At 45.3% G+C, this 24587-nt stretch overlaps 1 protein-coding gene across 4 annotated transcripts in view; it reads right to left on the reverse strand.

Annotated features, from left to right (window-relative positions):
* cadpsb (Ca2+-dependent activator protein for secretion b) overlaps positions 1-20006 on the reverse strand; it is a gene marked incomplete at both ends in the record, with an annotated part of 91404 nt that extends 71398 nt beyond the window's left edge. For all 4 annotated transcript variants that reach the window (XM_084445330.1, XM_084445329.1, XM_084445327.1 and 1 more), the window contains one exon: positions 19671-20006. In XM_084445330.1, coding sequence (XP_084301456.1) covers positions 19671-20006 — 336 coding nt within the window. The remainder of the gene's footprint in view (positions 1-19670) is intronic.
* Between the last annotated feature and the right edge of the window lie 4581 nt (positions 20007-24587).

The following is a 24587-nucleotide window of genomic DNA, read 5'->3' on the forward strand; positions in this document are numbered from 1 at the left end:
TTGATATTCCCAGGCAGCCCCACGGTTAGGTGGGATCAGTAACCCGGTAGTAACACAGCCCTCGGAACCGGAGCGCCAACATGAGCAGATCATACAGTTATAATGTGTGTGAGCATATTCTAGAGCTTATTTGTTTAGCAGAGCTGTAGTTTAAGCACCAGACTTTGGTGTCAGAAGTAGATGGATGGAAAAGGACCAACTATCTTGTGCCTGTCAGGGTTATGGTTAAAGGAACCAGGAGTTGGCTCGAAGCACTTTTTGTTAAATGCAATTCTCATTACTGTACACCCCGATAGCAATCAATAAATTTAGTGCTCTGACACTAAAATGAAATAAATCTGTAATCTGTGGAAGTTGCTGAATTGTAATAAGTGCGACCAATCATTTTGAGTTGCCAACTTGAAATGATTGGATGGCGTACCTGCCTGTCAACATACCTACCTGCCTACTGAGGGCCATTTGTTTTCCCCCAGTTTGGAGGAGGGGCTTTGGAGAGAGGCCGGAAGGGAGGGGCGGGGAATTTACATTTTTCAAAATCTTTCAAAATGTTGTGTTTTCACACGCGGTGCCTTTCAGCCCTCCACATGAACTCAGAGTGATTAGTCAGCATTTTATGCAAACTTGACCAATGAGAAAAGATGAAATAAAGCGGGGAATCCTCTGACATAAAAGACACACGCCCCTTTTTGCGAGGAACTGGACAGTATCCTGAATGACAGAGAATGACAGTCTGTGTCCCTTGATCATACGACAGAGAGAAAGCCCTGCATTTGACTTATGAAAACAACATTCATCATCATCATCATCATCATCATTGTCACTATTAAATTGGAGAAATCATCTCATCATCTTAACATTTAATGTTATTAATTTGTCACCATGATTATCCATAAAAACAATTTTGGCTCATGTGACTCTGCTGGCGGTTCTATCCTGCCGTTGAGGTGTAGTCTTGGCTACTCACATGAAAATATCTCGCCAAGTGGAGGGTAGGTTATAGAAAAGAACAATAATGTGAACGGAAAGTGGACTGAGACCACATCAGAGCTGAGGTGGACCAGAAAGAGATCCGAGTCCTCTTTCCAGAGAAGGGACAGCGTGAACGCAAGGACAACCGAGTTCTCGTTCTGTTGGTCCACTTTTTGGTTCACCGGGTTCCGTTCTTTTAAAGAGTACTGTGAAAATGCGACAGGAAGCCACACAGTCAGAGTCAAGGTCAGGTTTATTTGTCACATACTACATCATACAAGCACAACGAGCAGTAAAACGTTCTTCTGCGACAAACAAACCCCATACTGCACCTTTAACAGCTCTCAGAACAGAGCAGAGTGTGCCTGTGAGGCGCTAGGGTGAGAACCGAGAGTGCCTCTAAGGCGTTAGCACCATCTGCGTGTCCATCTCTATGCTTCCACCTCTCAGTGTAGAACAGAATTTACAAGACAAGACTGAGTGAGTTATGTTATCTACAGAAATGAACACTGGCAAAAGTACAAAATTCACAAACACACACATGTAGGCACGCACGCACACACTCATACACACACAAACACTTTCACCACGTTTCTCCCTCTACTGCCCTTGAAGAGAAACACAGCGACTACTCATACTCCCATAAACCACCACCACCAACAAGCTCCTCCTCCACTGTCCAGTGGTCAAGAATGGATGCCTGCACAGTCAGCCTCTTCATTTGTAGGTGATCCAATCTAATATTCAAACACAACCCCCCCCCTCTACCAGATAACCAACAACCTCTAACAGAGAAGCCACTGGAGAAACATCATTGATATACGATGATTGATTGATTGATTGATTGATTGATGGTGTTGAAGAATCAATGGCCGGAGAGGAAAGTAGTTTGCCGGAATGAATCGTATTTATTTTAATAATAAAACAACATACAGATATCTGGGTCAGTCACAGAGAAACGATTTGGCAGGCAGCGTTACCTGATCAAACAACATGGTACAAATACTCAAAACTTAGTTTTTACTGTAGGTCTCTATTCCAGCAGCCAGTACATAAGGGGATGGCTGTAGAGCTGTAGATTAGAGCTGTCTGTGTTCTAATAGATTGCAGTGTTGAGGGTCCTTCCCGAGGCACTCGGATGTTAATATTCACGTTCACGCGTAATGCAAATCTTCCCGTTCTAGCGAGGCTGTGGGAGAGCTCGGTCGGCCCGCTCGTCCTTGACCGTCCTTTGCGGGAGAGAGAGGGTGTGTCCTCCGAGACCGGGATGAACGCTGCTCTCGGCCTTCATCAGCAGCTGGGCACGCACGCTCTCACTGGCGCTCATCAGGATGAACTCTGCTGTTCAACGCTTACAACGTTTGGTACGGTATGGTCAGCATTAACTCTACTGTATAAACTCTATTACATTACATTAACTCTACTTTAAACTATTATATCACATTAACTCTACTATAAACTATTATATCACATTAACTCTAATGTGAACTATATTATATTATATTAACTCTACTGTATAAACTATATTACATTACATTAACTCTTCTTTAAACTATTATATCACATTAACTCTACTGTATACTGTAGTGTAAACTATATTATATTATATTAACTCTACTGTGTAAACTATATTACATTACATTAACTCTACTTTAAACTATTATATGACATTAACTCTACTGTATTAACTGTTCAAATCTGGTGTACTGATTTAAAGCCATGCTGAAATCTAAACAGGCTCTATTGATAATTGTAATCAGTTTAATTGAAACATGATTATATGGCTTCCCTGCAATTTTACTGTCTGGCACTTTTGAGCTGATCTATTGTTTTTAATGTGAGCGTATATGAAACTGTTTGTACTGCTGCCACTCTTGGCCAGGTGTGAGAGATATATTTGACAATCCACACTGGATGCCACTGTGACAAATTTCATTGTCCTCTCTCCCTGACTAAACATGATAGTGCCCATCTTATTATCTCCATGGTTGCAAGCTGTTACCTCTTGCTACATTCGCTAGCTAGACACCACCAGGCTATATGACACCATTCGACTACAAACAATAAAAGCTAGATTCTGTAGGCCGAGGGGAATCCAATGCTGTCCACTTCTTAACATTTGATCATTTTTAATGACTGCTAGATCAACTAGAAGTCTACCAATTTCATTCCACTAAAGTTACTCTAACGTATACAGTATATGATGAGACGAACATCCAGGTTGAGGCAAAAGGGGAGTTTGTTAGTGATAGCTACTGTAGCTACCGTTAGTACTACAGTATATGCAAAAAAACACAGCATAATTACTTACAGTTTCTGCATGATTTCCATGGACAGTTGGTATTGCTTGATCCTTCAGAAAGAGTTTATCTGAAAATCCTGCATTGTACTGACCCAGGTTGAAAAGCAATCGGGCAAAAAATGGCTAGCACACACTGATGTTTTGCCAATTTCAGCGGGAACGTTGCCATCAAAAATAAAATGTATCCACTCAGCTCTTCTGTCCTTGAGCTTGGGAGACCATGTAGCGATCTGTGCTGCTTAGTACATCCAAGAACAGAACATTTTCCATGCAAAGGCATTATGCTAGCTAGTGGAACCTGCAAATAATGTCAACCTTTATAGCCAGGTAAACAAATGCAGGTGATTGGAGGTATTCAAATGGGGGCGGGATTATTATAATGAATACCCGATTGTGACGTCATTTGACATGGGGGATTTGAATGGCTTGGCTTGAATGGCTGACTTTTTTTTCTAATTTTTTCATTTTGGCTGACCACAACAAAATGACTGGGTTGTTTCACTTCATACTTTGTGTGTTAGTAGGCCCATCAGAGACTCAAATATATATGCAAAAACAATGAAAATGTTAGTTTTGCAGACGTGGACCCCTTTAAAGTTTGACCAGTACCTCCACGTCCTAGTGTTGCCAGGACAGGTGTGGAAAAAAACACTGGCCAGTCATTAGATATAGGGTTCTATAATGTACATGTGAGGATAGTGTATGGTTTCCTAGCTAATCTGTGATTGGTCAATACAGGAGCATCTTTGGGTTTGGAGAAATGTATAACGGTTGAAAAGCCTGCGCATTAGTAAAAAGAGAGCATCCCCCGAATTAATTAATCTTCAATTAATCTCAAAACCCATTGAACTCACAGTGATTTCTTCATCATTTACATAATAGAAACCACAGCACACAGAAGACCCTCCAGGGTTCATATTATTCCACACAGGTCGCTTTTTTGAATTTTTTATATCAATGGGTCTAAACCTGGTTAAATGAGGGTTAATGATAAAATGTGAGGCTGAACCTGGGGAGGCTGCTGTGCTTCCATATAGGAAGTTCCTACAGACTTAAAAGGACGCTGACAGAAATCTCCAGAGGCAGAACTGGCAAATCGAGTCCAGAGCTGACACCTTCACCAACTTCATCACGGAGACCTGGGCTGTACTACAAAAATTGATGTAATATGTCCAAATACATAGTATGCCAACACACTTTACTGACTATTCTGACCCACAATCCTGTGCTCGGCGGAAATTATGTCACAAGTACGAGTCGCGCCGAAAGTGTTTTGATGAATCCTAGCTGTGGACGAATGACGCTTCATGGACAGCGACGGATGTGGTCACATTTGAGGGCACAATGTTATGACAAGGTAGTATGTCCCAACTGGATGCATACTGCGTGCAAAATACTACTTTCTAGGGGCAGCTGTAGTAAGTACTGTACTGGTAGTAAAAAGTATAAGTATGCGATTCGGAACGCAGCGCAGGTAAGCTTGGCTGGACGCTGGACACACCTCCGCGCTGACCATCTGGGCAGGGAACGCAAGACATGAGCTCAGATGATCAACGATGCTGGGATGGTGATGCTGGATTAGGCTGGCGAGCGGGACTCCATGTGGCACTTTATTCCACAGGGAGTAAAGGGAAAAAATGAATTTTGATGAAAAGCTGGAGAAGGCAATCCTGTTTCTTTGCCCACAATCAATAGACCTGTCAGAGGCCCACCTGTTATAGCCCAGCAAATGACCAGCGTTTTATTAAAACAATTTTACAAGCACTTTTTGAAAATATTTCTGTGAAAACCTGAGGAAAATATTATGGATTTTAGTAGTCGATTTTGGCGAGGCGCTATCTACAGGCACAGATGCTTCTATGGAAATATCAACACACCTAGAAGAAGAGGATGTTGTGGCAGCCATCCAGACACCAGACACGCGCAACTTTATTCCAGTACTGTATCCTGAAAGGTCACGGCTAAAAATACATTCTGCTTACGCTAACGGTTCTGTGTTGTGCTTGTATGTGTCCTAATGTGATGCTACTGAAAACTGAGAGCGTGTGTAGAGGCTTGTGTGCGTTTGTGTGTTGCCTCCTGTAACTCTTGTCAGCTGAGCCAGACCCAACGCCAGGGAACACTTCGCTCTGATTCAGTGGATACTGTAAACAGTATACCTTTAATACCTCTGTTCTCAGTCATTAATTGGAGAACCACTGAAACTGTAAAACTGGAGATAGATTGAGGAAAGGCTTCCATTTTCATCAGCGACCTGCTTCTCTGCCTCCTCGCTGCTATTGATCCCTCTGCTCTGCTCTTATCAAGATTGCACCGTAGCGCGGTGATTCATCTACACAGTGAAGTGGCCCCCGGTGGTATTAATCACCCTCCACATGTCAACACAGAGACACACACACACACACACCTATCAATGACTGACACTACAGACCAGACCTCAACACTGTCCTGTGTGTTGAGGTCTGGTCTGTAGTGTCAGTCACACACACACACACACACACACACACAGGACAGTGTTGAGGTATTATCTGTAGTGTCAGTCATTGATAGGCTTGTACAGCTTTGTATGGTCAATCTAGCAAACCGGATAGAAAGCAACTCTTCAAAGACAAATCACACAGAGACAAGCTGTTACTGGAGAAGTCATCATCCTAATGGTTATTATTGAACAGGATCATAGAATAGGATCCAGTCCACTTTTACCTTCACCATACTGGAGACATACTGTTTAGAGGGCAGATCACACACACACACACACACACACACACCTGCACGTTCACACACATGCACTCGCACGCTCACACACATGCACACACACACCTGCACATGCACGCTCAGACATATGCACTTGCACGCTCACACACTTGCACGCTCACACACATGCACGCACACACACACACGCATGCACACACACACACACACGGCCAGTTTGAGGTGATTAATGACAGCAGAGGAGCAGCTCCCCTTTTGCGGTCAAAGGTCAAGGTCGTCTATTTTCAAGCCCTTGGCTCGTGGTGTATGTGTGTGTGGGGAGGGTCGTGCAACTGTGTGCATTTGTGTGCGTGTGTGTGTGGGTGTGTTGTCCTTCCAGCAATGCCCTCTATATTCATGCTACCTTTTTACCGTTGCACCAGTTTGCAGAGGCCCGGTTTGTAGACCCCCCATGGTGCGGCCATCCTATTAGCAGCTGCTCGTCAACAGTGGTGTGATTAGTGAAGTGATATTGGCCATTTAAGGCACCTGGAGTCCTAAACAAGCAATAAACCCTCTACTGGGCTTCAATCCGACCTTTACATACTGTAACTGCTATGAGGTTACATGCTGTCTGCAACTACTGTACTATGAGGTTACATACTGTATCTGCTATAAGCTTGCATACTGTCTGTATCTGCTATGAGGTTGCATAGTGTGTGTTATTGCTATGAGGTTACATACTGTAACGGCTATGAGGTTACATAGTGTGTGTTATTGCTATGAGGTTACATACTGTAACGGCTATGAGGTTACATACTGTCTGTATCTGCTATGAGGTTACATACTGTAACGGCTCTGAGGTTACATACTGTCTGTATCTGCTATGAGGTTACATACTGTAACGGCTCTGAGGTTACATACTGTAACAGCTATGAGGTTACATACTGTCAGTAACGTATGAGGTTACATGCTGTAACTACTGACATTACATGTAACTGCTACGAGGAAAGCAAAATGGAGGTGTTTGACAGGAAGCGTACTGTACGAGGAATATACATGTCGCAGATAATACGATTTTGCTGGCCTGTTTTCTGTGTTTGTGTGCTTTCAGCAATAGTAGTAGTAGTAGTCGTGCCCTTTGTGGTATGTAAGCATCATGAAGACCACAGCGTGTATCCTTCAGGGGCAGCTGAGGCCTGGTGTTTGGACTGTGAGGTTAAGCGGTCAGTGAGTGCGGCTGATCATGTATTGCTGCTCACTACGGCTGGTTAGACCATCATAGTGGATATTGACCTGATTAACTCAGAGAAGGAGGGTGTTCAAACCCGTGACTTACAGTCTGCCTCCTCATGTCACACTCTCTCACACACATGCACATGCACGCAAAGGAAGGAAGCACGCGCACGTACACACGCACGCACACACACACACACGCACGCATGCGCACACTCACACTCGCTCAAGCAGTTGTTCTCTCACTTACTGTGTCTGTGTTCTGTCCTTACATTTCTCTGAAACAGCCACAGTAACATCATTCAATCCTATGTCCTGTATGCGCCATGAAACAAGGCATTAAGCTGTCATGCTTCCATGACATATTCCTCTGCAGAAGCCTCAAAATGGCAGCGTGACATTCTCCCCCCTCATTCATCAGCATTCATCATCATTAGTAATCATTAATCTTGCACTTCAAATCTTCCGTTTCTGCGCAACAGTGCAGAGGACGAAAAGGAGGTCAAATAAAAGCCCGGATACCCAAATGGGCCAGGCTGGATGGTTCATTAAAAGGGAGCCAAGCAAAGACAAATAGCACCTCCTTCACCAGAGGTCCGGGACCGATGTACAGAGAGAGAGAGGGCAGTTGTGTAAAACGAAGGCCATTGTGTAGACTGAGCGATTCCGCTGGGGGGGGGGGTAGAGTCATTTTTCAGTAATGCCATACCTTTTTTTTCTCCACGGATATGATGAGAGAGTGTGTCCTCTGGTCAAACAACACCCCGCCAGATGACACCGCCGGTCCACACCTGAGCAAACAGCACTCAGACACACACTCACAGCGACACTCCGGCCACAGAGGAGCTCAAAGCAAGCACAGACTCACAGCTGTCAACCCCCCCCACACACACACACACACCCCCACAGATACACCCACACAGAGCAGACACACGCAGGTTGGGTAGGATTAGGGTTATTGTTTGTGTTAGGATGGGTGGGGCATGACCGTCAGGTCTAGCTTCCTCTGAGTCTGAGGGTCAAACTGTCTCTGACCCCGCCACCATCTCCAGGTTCTCCAAGCCGAACTCCGGGGCCGGTCTGTGGAGAGGAACCCAAGTTCCTCAGTGTCCTGTCAGAGCAGCTATGGAGCTGCTGCTGGTCAATCCATCCTCCAACCCTGCTCTCTCTGAAATCAACATTCACCCGAACCCCAACCCTTCTTGAACCATATTCATCTTGGCAATGCCTGGGCTCTTATCTCCTACAGGAATCTCCTACAGTACCAATATGACATTACAGGGATCTTCAGTACCAACATGAAATGCTACTGGGATGTTCAGTAACAACACAAAATGTTACAGGCATCTTGAGGCTCAATGGTAAGATGGCAAAGCTCAGACAGAGGAACAAGAGCCACTGGCGTGATGCTGGAATACAGAACTCTCTCCCTCTGTCTCCTCCACTTTCTCTCTCTCTCTCTCTCTCTCTCTCTCTCTCTGTCTTTCCTCCCCTCTCTCTCTCACCCACATATTTTCAGAGACCAAAAAGGAGAGACAGTAAGGAATCAACAGATCAGGAGAATCAAAGTACCAGAGTGAGAGGAGATAGATATAGAGGCAGAAAGAAAGAAAGAAAGAAAGAAAGAAAGAAAGAAAGAAAGAAAGAAAGAAAGAAAGAAAGAAAGAAAGAAAGAAAGAAAGAAAGAAAGAAAGAAAGAAAGAAAGAAAGAAAGAAAGAATGAAAGAAAGAAAGAAAGTGACATGTTTATCTCCTCACGTTGTTCTGGCTTAGAGCAAAGACAACATGTAGTCACATGGGTCCCGGTTGCACCAGCAGAGCAAACGTTTTAAATGAAAACAAACTAGCAGCTAGAGTAGCAGCTCACTGGGGAACCAGGAGTGAACGAGCGCTAGCAGCTCATCAGGAACAGGGAGAGAACATGGAGAGAACAGGGCGCTAGCAGCTCACTCAGGAACAGGGAGAGAACATGGAGAGAACAGGGCGCTAGCAACTCACTCAGGAACAGGGAGAGAACATGGAGAGAACATGGCGCTAGCAGCTCACTCACGAACAGGGAGAGAACAGGGAGAGAACCGGGCGCTAGCAGCTCACTCACGAACAGGGAGAGAACAGGGAGAGAACATGGCGCTAGCAGCTCACTCACGAACAGGGAGAGAACAGGGAGAGAACCGGGCGCTAGCAACTCACTCAGGAACAGGGAGAGAACATGGCGCTAGCAGCTCACTCAGGAACAGGGAGAGAACAGGGCGCTAGCAGCTCACTCAGGAACAGGGAGAGAACAGGGAGAGAACCGGGCGCTAGCAACTCACTCAGGAATAGGGAGGGAACATGGCGCTAGCAGCTAACTCAGGAACAGGGAGGGAACATGGCGCTAGCAGCTCACTCAGGAACAAGGAGGGAACATGGCGCTAGCAGCTCACTCAGGAACAGGGAGGAACATGGCGCTAGCAGCTCACTCAGGAACAGGGAGGGAACATGGCGCTAGCATTTCACTCAGGAACAGGGAGGGAACAGGGAGGGAACATGGCGCTAGCAGCTCACTCAGGAACAGGGAGGGAACATGGCGCTAGCAGCTTACTCAGGAACAGGGAGGAACATGGCGCTAGCAGCTCACTCAGGAACAGGGAGGAACATGGCGCTAGCAGTTCACTCAGGAACAGGGAGGGAACATGGCGCTAGCAGCTCACTCAGGAACAGGGAGGAACATGGCGCTAGCAGCTCACTCAGGAACAGGGAGGGAACAGGGCAGATCTGGTTTCATGACAGCCGTGGTGATGGAGGCTGGGGGAGCTGGTCCCTACAGAGGAAGGTCACAGACACACAGAGAGGCTGGCTTGTTACAGGGAGGTGGGCGCAGTAATGTCTCTGTTTCAGTGTGTGTGTGTGTGTGTGTGTGTGTGTGTGTGTGTGTGTGTGTGTGTGTATGTGTGTGTGTGCATGTGTGTGTGTGCGTGTGTGTGTGTATATGTGTGCGTGTGTGTATGTGTTTGTGTGTGTGTGTGCATGTGTGTGTGTGTTTGTGTGTGTGTGTGCGTGTGTGTGCGTGTGTATGTGTTTGGGGGGAGGGGGGGGGTAACAGGGTTGGAGTTTGTGTCTCACACGTTGCCCCTGGAGGATCTGAGCTGTTCTACACTGCTGTTGTTGTCCCATAATACATCAGGGGAGATGGAGGAGGCGGAGATTGGAATCAGAGGAGGGGGAGGAGGAAGGAGGGGCAGGTGGAGGAGGGGGAGGTGGAAGAGGGAGACGGTGAGGAAGGGGAGGATTGGGAGGTAGGAGGGGCAGGTGGAGGGGGGGTAGTAGGAGGGGGTAGTTAGGGCGAGGTAGGAGGGGGAGGAGGGTTAGGTAGGTAGGGAGTAGGTAGGAGGGGGAGGTAGGTAGGGGAGGAGGGTTAGGTATAGGGAGTAGGTAGGTAGGGCGAGGTAGGAGGGGGAGGAGGCAGGAGGGGGAGAAGGGAGGAGTGCAGCTGAGGGCTCTTGGTGATAACGGTGATCTCATTCTCCTGTTCCTCCATCTCCACTGGGATCACTGTTCATAGAGGAATCAATTCTCCTGCTCTCTGGCTCATGTTCTCTTTGTCTCCCAGCTCTCCTTACCCAGAATCCCTCTCCTTCTCTGGGAGTCGTCCTACACAGTCCCTGCACAAAACGCCCGGACCCGGAAACCTCCACGTCGCTGTCGCTATACCCCGTATTTTAGATCACATCTCTGATTCTGGTGTTATAATCCCTTAACCGTTTTCATAGAAAATGCAATTCAGCGCTAAATAAACGAATTCAAACACCACATAATATGATATGGTGTTTGTGGGACAGTCCTGGCAACCCTCTCCCTCTGGCAAGACAATGAGGTCAGCCAGCCCGAGGAAGAGGGTTGCCAGGACTGTCCAGGCGGTCAAGATCTGGTCCTGCTGTATTGTTAACGACCTTCCCGGTCAAATCAAATCAGCCAGGTCTCTTTGAGGCCTGTAATGTCCGAGGTCCCTTGTGTGTTGTGTGTTGTGCGTTGTGCATGCTTCACACCTCACTGGGAGCTGGGTCACTATCTAAAGGTCTCTATTGTAAAGGTGAACGAGAACAGTGGGCAGTCGCCATTAATCTGCTTTAATTGGGGCTGTCTGTTTTGAGCTAATAGAGGAGTTATAGGTTTACTGGGCTCAGAGATGACACACAAACAGATGCTATATATATTATATATATCTATATACATATATATCGAGACTGAAAACCAGAAACACATACTGTATAGATTGAAACCCTGAGACACATACAGTACGGTACTGCTTGTAAAACCCACAGATACTGTACATACAGACTGAAGCCCACACACACACATCTCACACACACCAAAAGCACACAAGGATTCTCAGAAGAAATCAAAGCCGAAATCAATCAGCTGCATGTGAAAACACATCCTGAACGACGCGCTGTCACATTCTGAGCGACTACACGGCATTTTCAATTATAGCGTAGTCATACAGGCGATCTAACCATTCCCTTTAGCAAATCGACCCTATAATCTCTCCTTTGTTCGGTGTATTCAAACAGCACTGTGCTCGAGCTGTGTTCTGTATCACTCTCTGCTGTATAATGTTGCCTTTTTGAAAGCTTCTGGCCTGAGTGCAAGCAACCATGCGAGCCCCTGGCCTTTTATACAATCTCGCTGTTCGCATAAAGAGGAAGTGCAAGGGCTTAGTACCCACATTAACGTTGATAACACTCTTCTGGAGGGGTTGTATTGATTATGTAAGGGGGCGTATTCATTTGGCCTATGTCCTTTACATCGGGCTTTAGTCCTTATCAATCAATTAATCAATCGCCATTAATCATTGACCAGCTGCATGGTCATTAGATGCTCCCCATCAGTGACATGCGTCCGGTAGTATGGTTATGAGATGTGACAGTGACCCATTGATGTATTAATAGAACTGGATGCGGCGACTACGTTGACGCCTCGTTCTTGAGAGTGACGCTTTTTGAACGGGGCCACCGACCCCTTTTGACATGCGCAGTTGTGTTTTCTGGCATCACAGGCATGCGCGGTTGTGCTTTTCTCATGTTTTAACCACGTGAATTGTTGACCCGGGCGCGTCCACGAAGTTTATACGTTCATGTGGATTTTTAATGCGCGTTCACTGTTCTCCTCCGCGTCCACTGTACCTGACAAGGACAAACCCTGATGGTTCAGAATCGATTATCACGATTCAATTCGATTCAATATCGATTCGGTTAGTGTTACTAAAACCTTTTTTTTTTTGCTGTAATTACATGACTGCCAAGTTATGCAACACATCAATACTACGGCTAGGTATCGATACTGATTTCCAAAAATGAATGAATGAATCATTGAATGAATTAATAACCTATTAATTCCTTCATTTATTCCTTAAATAAAAGTTCGATTTTGGGACTCATGAATCGATTCTGAATCATTTGATTCAGAATCGATTAATCGATTTTTTAAACCCAGCCCTCAGATCAAAACATACAGAACAGTAGGTGACATGGTGTTCATAGTAGCTGTACTGTGCTGGAATACATTCTGCATAAGCACTGTCCAACTGTTCCAGAGATCTCCTTTAATATGGCGGATCACAATCACCGTTAAGCTACAGTACCCGTACAACCAGTACATTATCACTGTCAAAGTTTACCTCATGGTTGCGTTTCCCTACATGGATCCCCCTAGTCTCTGAACAGGATTCCTAGGATGGCCCATATGGCAGTGACTTTCATCTGTACTTCATAAATCGGGCCAATCCACTCCAGGTATGCGGTTGTACAACTATGAACACCCTGTAGTTTGGCCTTCATAGCACTTCCATTCTCCATCTCAGCCAGTCTGTCTCACATCAAGTTAGGTTTCTCTATAACCAGGGTTAGGTTTCCCTATTCTCTCTGAACGCGCCAGATGGTTTGTTTCACACAACCATCTGGGAAAGCTTCACAGGAAACTGTTTGAAAAAGGGCAGGCGTTTTAAAAAATGTATTTGCAGGTGATTTGATGAACCGTCTGTCTATCACCGTCTATCACGGGTAAATCAAATTCTTACCGAAGCCAGGTGGGAGAGGAGCGAAAATATCTTCGCTGTGCAGCCTTTCAATTAAGAAACACTCAGGGGGGTTCAGATACTGCATAGCTGATGCTATAACAGCATCTATTTACCATTATTATAACAGCAACAGTTGCTTCTCGCTGTCGTCACACTTACACCACGCCGGGCGTAGCTGCTAGCATTTCCTCAAAGAGCGCTGATTGGCCGATCCTTTTCTGATCGGGCACAAACGGATCTCTTCGCCAGACTGTGCGGAGTGAAACGATGTGGTCTCACGAGGCTAACAGCATATTGTCGCTGCCGATCTGTCCCTCTTTGGGTTTTCTACTGTAATTACGCTATTCTTAAGCTATTCTTCCCTAAAAATCTCGCAGTCTATTCCCACCACACTCTTAAACACACACATTATGGACGCGCAGACTAGCGCACACTGATCTCCACCGTGCTGCGCTGTCCTCCGTTAATCTCATCCACTGGTCTTTGTTTATAGAGTACAAATCCAGTAAGCCCAGCGCACCTCTCGTCTGTCCTCCCCATGCTTCTGAGGACCACGGTCCACACTGATCTTCACCCCCTCTGTTATCTCTGCTCAGGCCCAGTATTGATCTCCGTTCCCACAGGATGGCGCCGGCTCTCTCTACCCGTATCAGTTTTGGATACCAGGGGCGGCGTGCGATTTGCCTGGGGGGGATGGAGGGGATTTCCATGTCTCTGCTTTTGATTTCCCCCTCTCTGATCATTCATTTTTATCGCGGGGGGGTGGGGGAGGGGGGGGGGGTTATCCCATCTTCTGGTCGTCTGGAATCAGACTGCCCTTTGCATGAATGCACCTTCTCACTCAGTGCAGCTTATTATCAGTTAGCCTAGTTGGATTCTGCACTCTTGACAAAACCAGTGTAGGCTATATGCCTACAGTTTCTACCACTCAGCAAAGACCAGAATACCACAAGAGGAGCAACTTCTTACAAAAAGTGACTGTATTTTACATTAAGAACACAGCAATACTTCAGAATGGCACAGTGATAGTGAGTAATGTAGCCTGCCTACGCTATAACACCCACGACTACGAGAGCACTTAGAATAGACTAGGCCTACATGATAGTTTACATGTAGCCTATCTATTATAGGTTATCATCCTCTCACATTTATTGTGGTTAGCCTACATCTTTAGGTCACTGAGCCTACCCTAGAAAGCAGTAACCTAGTGTAGTAAAGGGTAGTGTATAGCCACCCTAGAAAGCAGTAGCCTAGTGTAGTAAAGGGTAGTGTATAGCCACCCTAGAAAGCAGTAGTCTAGTGTAGTCGAGGGTAGTGTATAGCCACCCTAGAAAGCAGTAGTCTAGTGTAGTAAAGGGTAGTGTATAGCCACCCTAGAAAGCAGTAGCCTAGTGTAGTCGAGGGTAGTGTATAGCCACCCTAGAAAGCAGTAGTCTAGTGTAGTAAAGGGTAGTGTATAGCCCACCCTAGAAAGCAGTAGCCTAGTATAGTCGAGGGTAGCAGGTTAGGTGCTCTTTAACTTACCCTACTTCACTTTGCTCTACTCTGAGTCCTTTATCCACAGACACACAGTATACACACTTCTTATCCACCACTGATGGAAAAACTGTCCATTTTAGAATATTTACTATTACATATTGGGCCTATAGTGACGGATAGTTCAGACATCGCAATCTGAAGTGAGTCAGGATCTGATACATGAATGATTAGTAGGAAGTGTCAATCAGTGGAAATCCAGTTCAGATGAGGGAGAGGGAGGCAATAGAAAAGGCCATATGGTTCACTCTGGAGGACGAGTAACAAAAATATAAAAAGAATAAAAGCCACTGAAGGTGTATGCGCACAGCCAACACATAATTTTATGAAATGCGTGAGTTATTTTTACATCCTAAAAATATATTTTCAAACGATAGGTACAGTATAAAGGGAAGCATCTCAAACTGCATCCAGTATTACTACTAAAAACGACCCATCCTCTCACAGTGAAACAATCAACACCTCACCCTAGTATCTATTTCCTCCTTCTTACCTACTTCCTGTTGATTTTGTAGTAAACACGTAATGATGATGAGCAGTATTATAGATGTATAACTTAATTTACAGTGAAGTAACCTTTCTTACTCACATAAACATATCAAAGTATGTTACTCCAGCTATTATTCGTTTGCTTCTGTTTGTCTATGGTCTCTCGTCCTCTTCGTGGTCTTTCTCTCCAGTGTCAATATTGATCCACAGGACCCAGGCGGCTCCCTCGAACAGATGACTTGACTATTACAATCCTCTCTTCTCTACCTCCCATCCCATGCGGTCTCTGAATCTTCTCTCCCACTGAGTAAAGACACGTCTAAAAGACGTATTTTAGATGTCTTTTTCGGACGTCCAAAGACATCCAATTAGGAGCCAGAATGGACGTCTTTTTAGACGTTCAGATATTGAACCCGTTCTGCACGTCCACAGACGTCTTAGAGGGGTCCAAGCCAGACGTTTGAATATTGAGGGGTCCAGCAGACGTACAAATGGGGTTCTGGACCGACGGACGTTATTAAGACATGATCTGAACATCTCCCTGACGTTGCATGTTTGCTGGGCTGTTCAGTCGTTGTTGTCAGCTGTTGTTCTTGTGCATCTCGTTCCTCATAAACCACAGGTGTGAAAGGACTGGACCAATCACAGCCATCCCTCACTTCTTCTTTCGACCGCTGCACCCTCGTACCACGCACAAACGCACGGATGGTTCTGGGTTTCAAAACGAGACACAGTTTGTCACGTCGTTCGCCGGCGTTACGAGACCTGACCTGAACACTAAACGGGAGAACTGAACATCAGCAGACTCATGCCAGGACTGCAAAACTCAACCAGCTCTTGCTGGTTTGCATCTCAGGTCTGATTCAGTGAAACCATCAGGCCAGCGCAGCAGCTGCCGCCATGCTGTTACCCAGCAGCAGAGGGGTGCGGTTTGGGGCAGCAGAGGGGCAGGAGTGGGGTGCTGGGGATAGGGGGGTAGGAATAAGGGGCTCAACTCACCCCACCCCATCCTGGAGATGGGCTGATTTGAGTACGTCCCCACCTAGGCGAGTAAGCATCTTGTTCCGTGTCCTCTCACGCTGCACACTCTGATCCAAGTTTGCCGTGCGCATAAATCATTAATGAACGAGCACACTCTTGATACCAGAGACCATGCCACGCGGGGGCGTTGGAATGTCACTTTGATAAACCATGTCATACCGCAGAATAAACATGAAATACATTTGTGAATTATAGCAACGCAATCCAAAATGCACGTTCGCATCGAGTCACTGCCATCAGCAGTGCGCTGCACAGTGCCCAGTCCTCTCATCTCTCAGCTGGAGGCCGTCAGGCCTTCAGGAGGTGACAAGGCTGTGATTGTTGTATTGTAGTTGCCTTGAAAGGGTCGCAGCATTGAGGGAGCAGCAGCCCAACTCTAAAGGCCGCGGTATGGGTACCGTATGCGTTTCCCGCGTTCTATTTGGAGCGCCGTCGCGGGTGACTGTCGCGGGTACGCCGAAATTAACGCGTCGCAAAACGCGCGCGTCGCTACCACTAAACAGCAAGTGTGTCGCAGGCTTAACACTGGTTTATGTTCCTCAGATGTTTGTGCCAGACCTCCTAATAACAGATTATGTTTCAGTCTCATCCAAGAGACACACAGAGCATTTCCAAGTGTTTTCATTACAGACGATGCTTTCATCATATTCCTGTGACAAATCTATGAGAAATCATTAAGTCTATACTGTTTATTTAATTCTGCAGGCAATATTTAGGATGACTTGCTAGAGTCAGATATCAGAATACTCTTATGGGGTTGCAACAGAAGGGAACACCAACATAAGGAAGGGTCAAGTTCTGCAATACAGTCAAATAAAATCAAATTTAAAAAAATGTGATCAATCATAAGTGTTCTTGTTCCTGAGTAATGAAACGTGAGTTTCTTTTTCTTAGTGTGTTCCTATCTCAGGGCACATCACCCAACACAAGAAGGCTTTTATAGCCTATATATCAACATAAATTACTGTAGTCAACCTTTATATTCAGCAACCTTTATATTCTCTTATCTACTGGTCTTTCTATTTACTGGTCTCTCTTATCTACTGGTCTTTGTATCTACCGATCTCTCCATCTACCGGTTTCTCTATCTACTGGTCTCTCTTATCTACTGGTGTCTCTTGTCTATTGATCTCTCTATCTACTGGTCTCTTGTATCTTCTGGTCTCCCTTATACTGGTCTCTCTCATCTACTTGTCTCTCTTATCTGCCGGTCTCTCTCATCTACTGGTCTCACTTATCTATTGGTCTCTCTTATCATATGGTCTCTCTATCTACTGGTCAATCTTATCTACTGGTATCACTTATCTACTGGTCTCTCTTGTCTACCTCTCTCTCTTATCTACTAGTCTCTCGCTGGTCTCAGTTATCTACTGATCTCACGTATCTACTGGTCTCTCTTATCTACTGGTCTCTTACTGGTCTCACTTATCTGCTGGTCTCTCTTATCTACTGGTCTCTTAATGGTCTCACGTATCTGCTGGTCTCTCTATCTACTGGTCTCTCTCTATCTAGTATCTACTGGTGTCTATATAATGGTCTCTCTTATCTACTGGTCTCACTTATCTACTGGTGTTAATTATCTGGTCTCTCTATCTACTGGTCTCTCTTATCTACTGGTCTCTCTATACTGCTCTCACTTATCTACTGGTCTCACCTGATCCCTTTCTTGGACAACAGTAATAGTCAGCAGAAAATCCCCATTAAAAGACTGAACGCCTTTACCCTTATTTAATGAGTTCAAATGGTTCACACTATTCAAGCAAAAAGGCAGAGCTGAAATAACATTAACTCGACACACAGCAAACAGTATTGATGACAAAATTGACATTGATTATCCATAATTACTATATTACCAGTGACGGGTAAAAATAAATAATTATATGTAAGTGTTCTATATGCATTTGGAGGTCTATACTCTAATATACCTTCAAATATCCAAGATATGATGTGTGTGATTTATAATTCATAGTGTTAGAGACAATGTCTAAAATGTCTAAATTATTAGCAATATTGCATTTGAATGCATTTGCATACGCAGAAGATGAGCCTAAATTGTGAAGCAAAAGTCACATCAAGCATTATGAAGCAAAAGTCACATCAAGCATTAATCATTAATAATAACAATCCAAATGCCATGATCATTAGAATGACTTGACCAGCCTAACATTTACATAATGGCCTTTCAGACCTGCGGATCGGTACAGAGAGGCTAATAGGTCCTTGAGAAAGCCATAATAGCACTGGACATTCTGTGAAAATGGAAAACATACAGAATACAGAATGATGTTGACACTCATTCAGAAAGGCAGCCAACGACAGCGGTTCCACAGAACATGCTGGGTGCAATTTTCCTGATCCACGATTATTTAGGCCTGCCTACTACAGACCATAGCCCAATGCACGAGGTTTCTTTATAGTAGCTGAAAGGTATCGGCTGTTGCAGCAGTTCGTAGCCCACAGTATAGCCCACATACTGTACAGGCTTTGACAACCGAACAATACGGTATTTTCGAGAATTGCGTCGTATGGGCCTGCAAAGAAGTCGGAGAAATCTTTCTTTTCTTGAAGCTTTGAGCCTTATTAACGCAATACTGTAATATCAAAATGATGTGTAGCCTATCAGCTAATGTGATAGAAAAAGAAGACTAAGCCCATCAAATTATCTAAATGAAGAATCATAGAGTTGTGGTGTGTAGATTGTAGCCTAGAACAGCATACGCAGCACCAGAATTTTTTTTCGGACATTTTCATCTATAAAAGTCACCTTGGGAAAAGGGAATCGACGGGGCAAGTGATTGCGCAAATGGGCTAGGATTGCATGCCTCCGCTAAGTGGAGCAGCGCACACGGATCCGTCCCCTTGACGCGAGCGAGTCACGTGACTGCAACGGGAGTCTAAAACGCCAATGGCACTAGCTTGTTTTTGAATGTTAATCGACTCGTCTGGGATTAGAAGTATATGAGGTGTCCCATGCCCTAATCACGCTGCCACGCTGTGGGTTATGGCTGATTTATGACTGTAAAAGCATACTGTTGACTGTTCGGCCGACTTCGGACTGCATAGCTCTGCAGTGCCACGCGCGGTCCCCTCAGCATCCGGAGCTTATAGCACCGTTGATGCCCCGTGTATGCATGACTGATTCCATTACTATCTGCTTTGCTTTCTAGCTTATATTTCCTAGCCGATTGATCTCCCACCGTGTTTTCGAAGGGTCTGTGTGTATTCACTCTGACGTGTTGGGTAGGAGTTCTTGGGATATGTAGGGCATCAACGAGAGCGTCTCATCGATGGGTAAAGGGAAGCATTTCTTTAGGCATGTGGTGATTTATGTCGTTCCACGGTTGGCCTTACCTTCTGTTGTCGCCGTGCCATATCGGTGGGCTGTTTCGCGTTGAACGGATAAGCGATGCACCGCATGACAAAGACGTAAAGCTGCAGCTTCTTCTTTCGCTCCTCTTCCTCTCTCTGCAAATTCTCCACCTCCTGCTTCTCCTGCTCGCTGGCGGCCGACGGGCTCGGGCTGGTCGGCCGGGCGCTGCTGCGGCTGCTGCTGGGGGCTAGACCGCCCGAGCTCTCGCTGGTCCGGCTGGGGGAGATGCGGGACCCGGACTGGGGTGCCATCACCTCCTTGCTTTCCTCCTCCACTATCCCATCTGATTCCTCCTCGCTGGACGATGGATCCAACATCTTGTCCTAGTAAAAGATCGAGCCTTGCAATTGACTGGAAATGGCAGAATCTGTCACCTTGATGAGAATTCAGTTCAAAGACGGGTTCTAAACAGTCGATTCGGTAGAATTAGATCCTAGTTTCGAAATGTATCTAAATTGTTTGGGGTTTTTCTATGTGATGCAGAGGATGCTCCGACTGATGCTCGGTGAAATCCGTGATGCTGCTCGAACAGTCTCCGCCTGCACTCGTCAATGCTTACGTGTTTTCTGTATTTTAACTCGCAACACACAGGAGTTGGTGGAGGGCAGCGCGGGGGGGAGGGGTGCGGATGAGTGAAAGCGGCTCCTTCAATGAAAAGCGCGAGCGATGGCCTCTTCCTGCCAGGCAGCCGGAGCGATGGGGCGCGCGCATGCGCGAGGAGCTGGCCATGGTCCTGAAACCGCTCGCGGTGCCTTGGGTCGCATCAAGGGGAAACAATATCCGTTGACTTTTAGATACTGCACTGTGTCTATCCTCTCCCATCATGCTAATCCGGTTAATATGTCCACATCTAATGAATGCAGTGTAAATATAAACAGAGATGTAGCCTATTAGTAGATTGTTGCCAGTTGGATCTTTGTAGCGACACCAGGCTTTGCATAACACAACTACAATGTAGTTAAAGGTCATACATTATGCACAGCGCTTAATGATCCATCAGTTGGAGCTCCACTGCTACATGATATTATTCTTTCAAATATCCAAACAACCTTATTAATACTGCCATCTATTGCAATTATAATGATGTTAGTTATAACCCCATTGAGATGAACCATCTCGTTTTCTCGTGTCCAAACATACATGACAAACACAGCAACAGAAGATCGTCACAGTAAATAAACAGATAATAATCAATTTTTCAATGCATAAAGGTACAAACAGAAAATAGACAATAACAAACAAATGCTCCACAGCACCACACAAAAAACAAACGCACGTCTTTATTAGCGTCGGTGCTATGCTTTCATGTTCTTAAACGCTGAATATTTTGACATTTCATAGGATATTCATTTCATATTTAATTTTTAAAAAGGCAATCTGATATTAAATCTACCACGGTTACATGTTCTGATCATAGGTCTTTACTACTCTACGTGATAGGCTACTGTAAATTGAATAGTGCCTTGCCGTACACCCCACCACGCAGCAATGTTTTGGCTGAATGTTCACTTTCCCGCTGTACAGAATCTGCTCTGAGCAGATATTATTAGCTTGAAAGTTGTCAATTTCAAACCTGTTTCAAACTATTCGATTTTATGAACTATCCATCTTGTGTGTGTGTGTGTGTGTGTGTTTGAACTCTCTTGTGTCCACATATTGAATCCAGATGGTTTATATGGTGGGGAACATTGATTCTACATTTCGATGATGAAAAGGACTGAATCCGGATCAATGAGTTTGAGTTCTGTAAGCTCCTCCCACCGGCACAGGCTCCGCCTCCTTTGTCATTCTAGGCCTAACCTGGTCATATTTAACTCTATACTGGCTACTATACTTCTTATTTCCCCTTTTCAGTGTACACGAATACCTCCGTTGTCAACTACCCTTTTTTCTCTCTGTCTTCATCTATCTATAAGTTAATTTATGTTAAACAATTATGTATGTTTAGCTATGGCCACTTTAAAAAGTTATTTGAGATCATAAAAGGTAAATGTATAGTTGTACCGATGGGATTACAGTAACTTTAGTAGCAGCAGATCTTAACCTGTCTCTTCTGTGTTTTTTCTTCACAGTACATGTTTTGCAGGTTAAGCGGCATCTCTTCCGAGCCTTCCACACAGAGGGCGGTGTGTGAGCCACCGTGGACTACACCACTGGTGCTGAGGTACCACTTACCAGGCGTCTTACACCCCAACATCAGCTGATGTGAGGTGGGCTGCGGTGGGCAGGCCTGCTGTCATGTGGTCCTGAGCGTTCACCCTGGGGATCAGAGGCTGTTATCAGGATGGAGTCTGCCCAGAGTTCATATAACCCACAGTATTAATTATATATTGCTAGACATAGTTACATACAATATGCATGTGTACTGTACAGTTTGTGTGTGTGTGTGTGTGTGTGCATACTCAATGTGTTTTCCTCATCCCAAAAATAAATCATATGGATTATTCATCCATGATTAAGAACCAAGTTGTTGTGTTAGATGGATTAGCCATTTTGAATATGACAGTTTTCTTTATGATAAATTAAGCTTTGCAATAGCACATCAATAGCACATCCGTCCACACTCCGGGTGTGTGCATGTGAAACTGCACTCATTTCAAGTGCATTGCATAATAGGCCTAGAAGAATTTATTATACAATCTCAAACTGTGTTTCATGTTTTTGCATTTTTGCATGGGAATGATCACCTACTAAAGTTATGTAATGCCCGCAGCGGGAGCTAAGACGCCGCTAGGATCAGAGAGAAGCCTCCTTTCATTTCCTGCATGGCTGCTGGTTCCATGGGTTCATTGGTACCGTGATCTCCTCGGTGAAGCTACCGTGCACCTCAATCTCTCTCTCTTTCTCTCTGTCCCTCTCTCTCAGTCTCTGTGAAGTGGCGCGCCGTGAAAGTTAAAGAAATGTCATTGCATACGCTTGATTACATATTCCTCCCGCTTGCTTTTAAATCAAGTATATTGCCTTATGGCTGTGTCGCAGTCAGGGGTGATGTCCCAGACACTCCTGCCCTTGACAAGGGTGCTGGGGCCTGCATCGTAAAGGACTCCATGTTTTTGTTTCGTCTTCTGGAGGAACCAAAAACAAGACCAGCTCATCTCCCGACTTGTTCATCCTTTTATTCCCGATCATGAACCAACGTTTCTGTGTCTTTTTCTAATTGTATGCATCTTACTGGGACCGCCGTCGTCAGAGAGAAACTTTGCTCTAACTGTACTAATTCTCTCTCTGTGCACGTAAAATAAATTATGGAAAAACTGATAGTCAGCACTAGTTCTACTTATTGATTATTAAGGACGGTTGTATTATATTTTTTCAAAGATTTCCAGATTGGATTTTTAATTTCTTCCACAGCGCGCTGTTGCCGCAGGGGCTACTGACAGAGCCAAGTCTCTGCACTACAGAACAGAACAAGAAGCCCCTCTGGGCTTTGAGTCCCAAAGGCTTTTGTAGGTACATGTTCCCAATCTTAATGTAGCCTGGTAGCGCTGCTTGGTTTAATTGACAGCTAGAACGATTCGTTTAAGAAATCCTCTCGGATTAATCGTAACATTAAAGATGTGGAAGGTAAAGATAATGCCTTAGTCGCACCTGCTTGACGAACACACACGGAGCCTGTGAGCAAAGTTGCTGGATTCACATGTTTAAACTGGCCCTAACCCTGCTACATTAGACTTAAACACTTACAAAAGCTAGGGAGTCTGATAGATGTACCAGAGATGTCTTTTCCATGCTCCTCCCCCTCCCCACCCCCCCCCTCTCTACCCATGGTGCTGTGGGCTCAGCATGTGCTGGATGGGTGGGCAGGCTTTCATGGCTCAGCGGATGACATTGAATCTGACAGCCGGAGTGATGGGGCTACTCCTCCAGATGTTCTCCACGCCTCTCCTCACTGAACCCCTGCAGGTAACCATGCTTTCAAAGGCTCAGCATCCACCTTTTCTCTCTGTCTCTCTCTCACTCTCTCTCTCTCTCTCTCTCTCTCTCTGAGTGTGTATCAGACTGGACACCAGCTCCTCCCCTCTAGATTCTCGCTGGGGGTTTCTGTGTCATCACAGTAAATGTACTAACCCTAATAGGGCTTGGATTTGCATCAGCAACGTTGGTCCGATCTGAGAAATACTGTAATACACAGCAGTGGGGCGAGCACCTCTAAGAAAGTCCAATAACATGTGACATAGCAGTGATACCATGACATGTATGCAATGTTTACATAGCTTTAATTCAATGATCAGCACTTCTCCAGAGAAATCATGACTTTTTTTTATGGAGCACAGTATTCTGGGTATTATGGTAAACTGTATTCCAATTTGACCAGTTAAGCTCCAGCATTTTTTTTGTCTTAAAGCTTCTCCAGAGGATTTGTATATGTCTATGAACCCTCCCAGCCCCGACTGCCCTTCAGGAAGTTGGGTATACATTTCTCACACAGTAGCTCCTCTCTGTTCTCTAAGTCTGCTACCTGCATGCCGATGGTTCTCTCTGTGGACTGCTCTCTACCCGGAGAAGGTTCTCTAAGACTGTTAACTGCCTGGAGAGGGTTCTCTCTGGGTTCTCTACTGTTACCTGCCTACAGAAGGTTCTCCCTGGGTAGCCTGTTCTCTGCCTGAAGAGCATTCTCTCTAGGGTCCCTCTAGGACGGGTTCCTACCTAAAGCACTCTGGGAGGTTGAGCAGTGAGCACTAACCACCTCTGTAGAACTACCCTCTCTGCAGTTAAACTATAAATAATTGAATGATGTTCTCTCCTTGGTCCAGGTACTCCAATCACAGTGTGTGCTGTACACTTTAGTTTCACTTTACTTTATGTTGGTGAACTTCAGAACAAACACAGACAGTGCTGTTTTGTGGTTGGACAATAATACATACATGAGTCCTGGTCAGTGCTGCTTATGGCTGGAA

Source organism: Borostomias antarcticus, assembly GCF_949987555.1.
Source record: "Borostomias antarcticus genome assembly, chromosome: 11".
Classification (NCBI taxonomy): Eukaryota; Metazoa; Chordata; class Actinopteri; order Stomiiformes; family Stomiidae; genus Borostomias; species Borostomias antarcticus.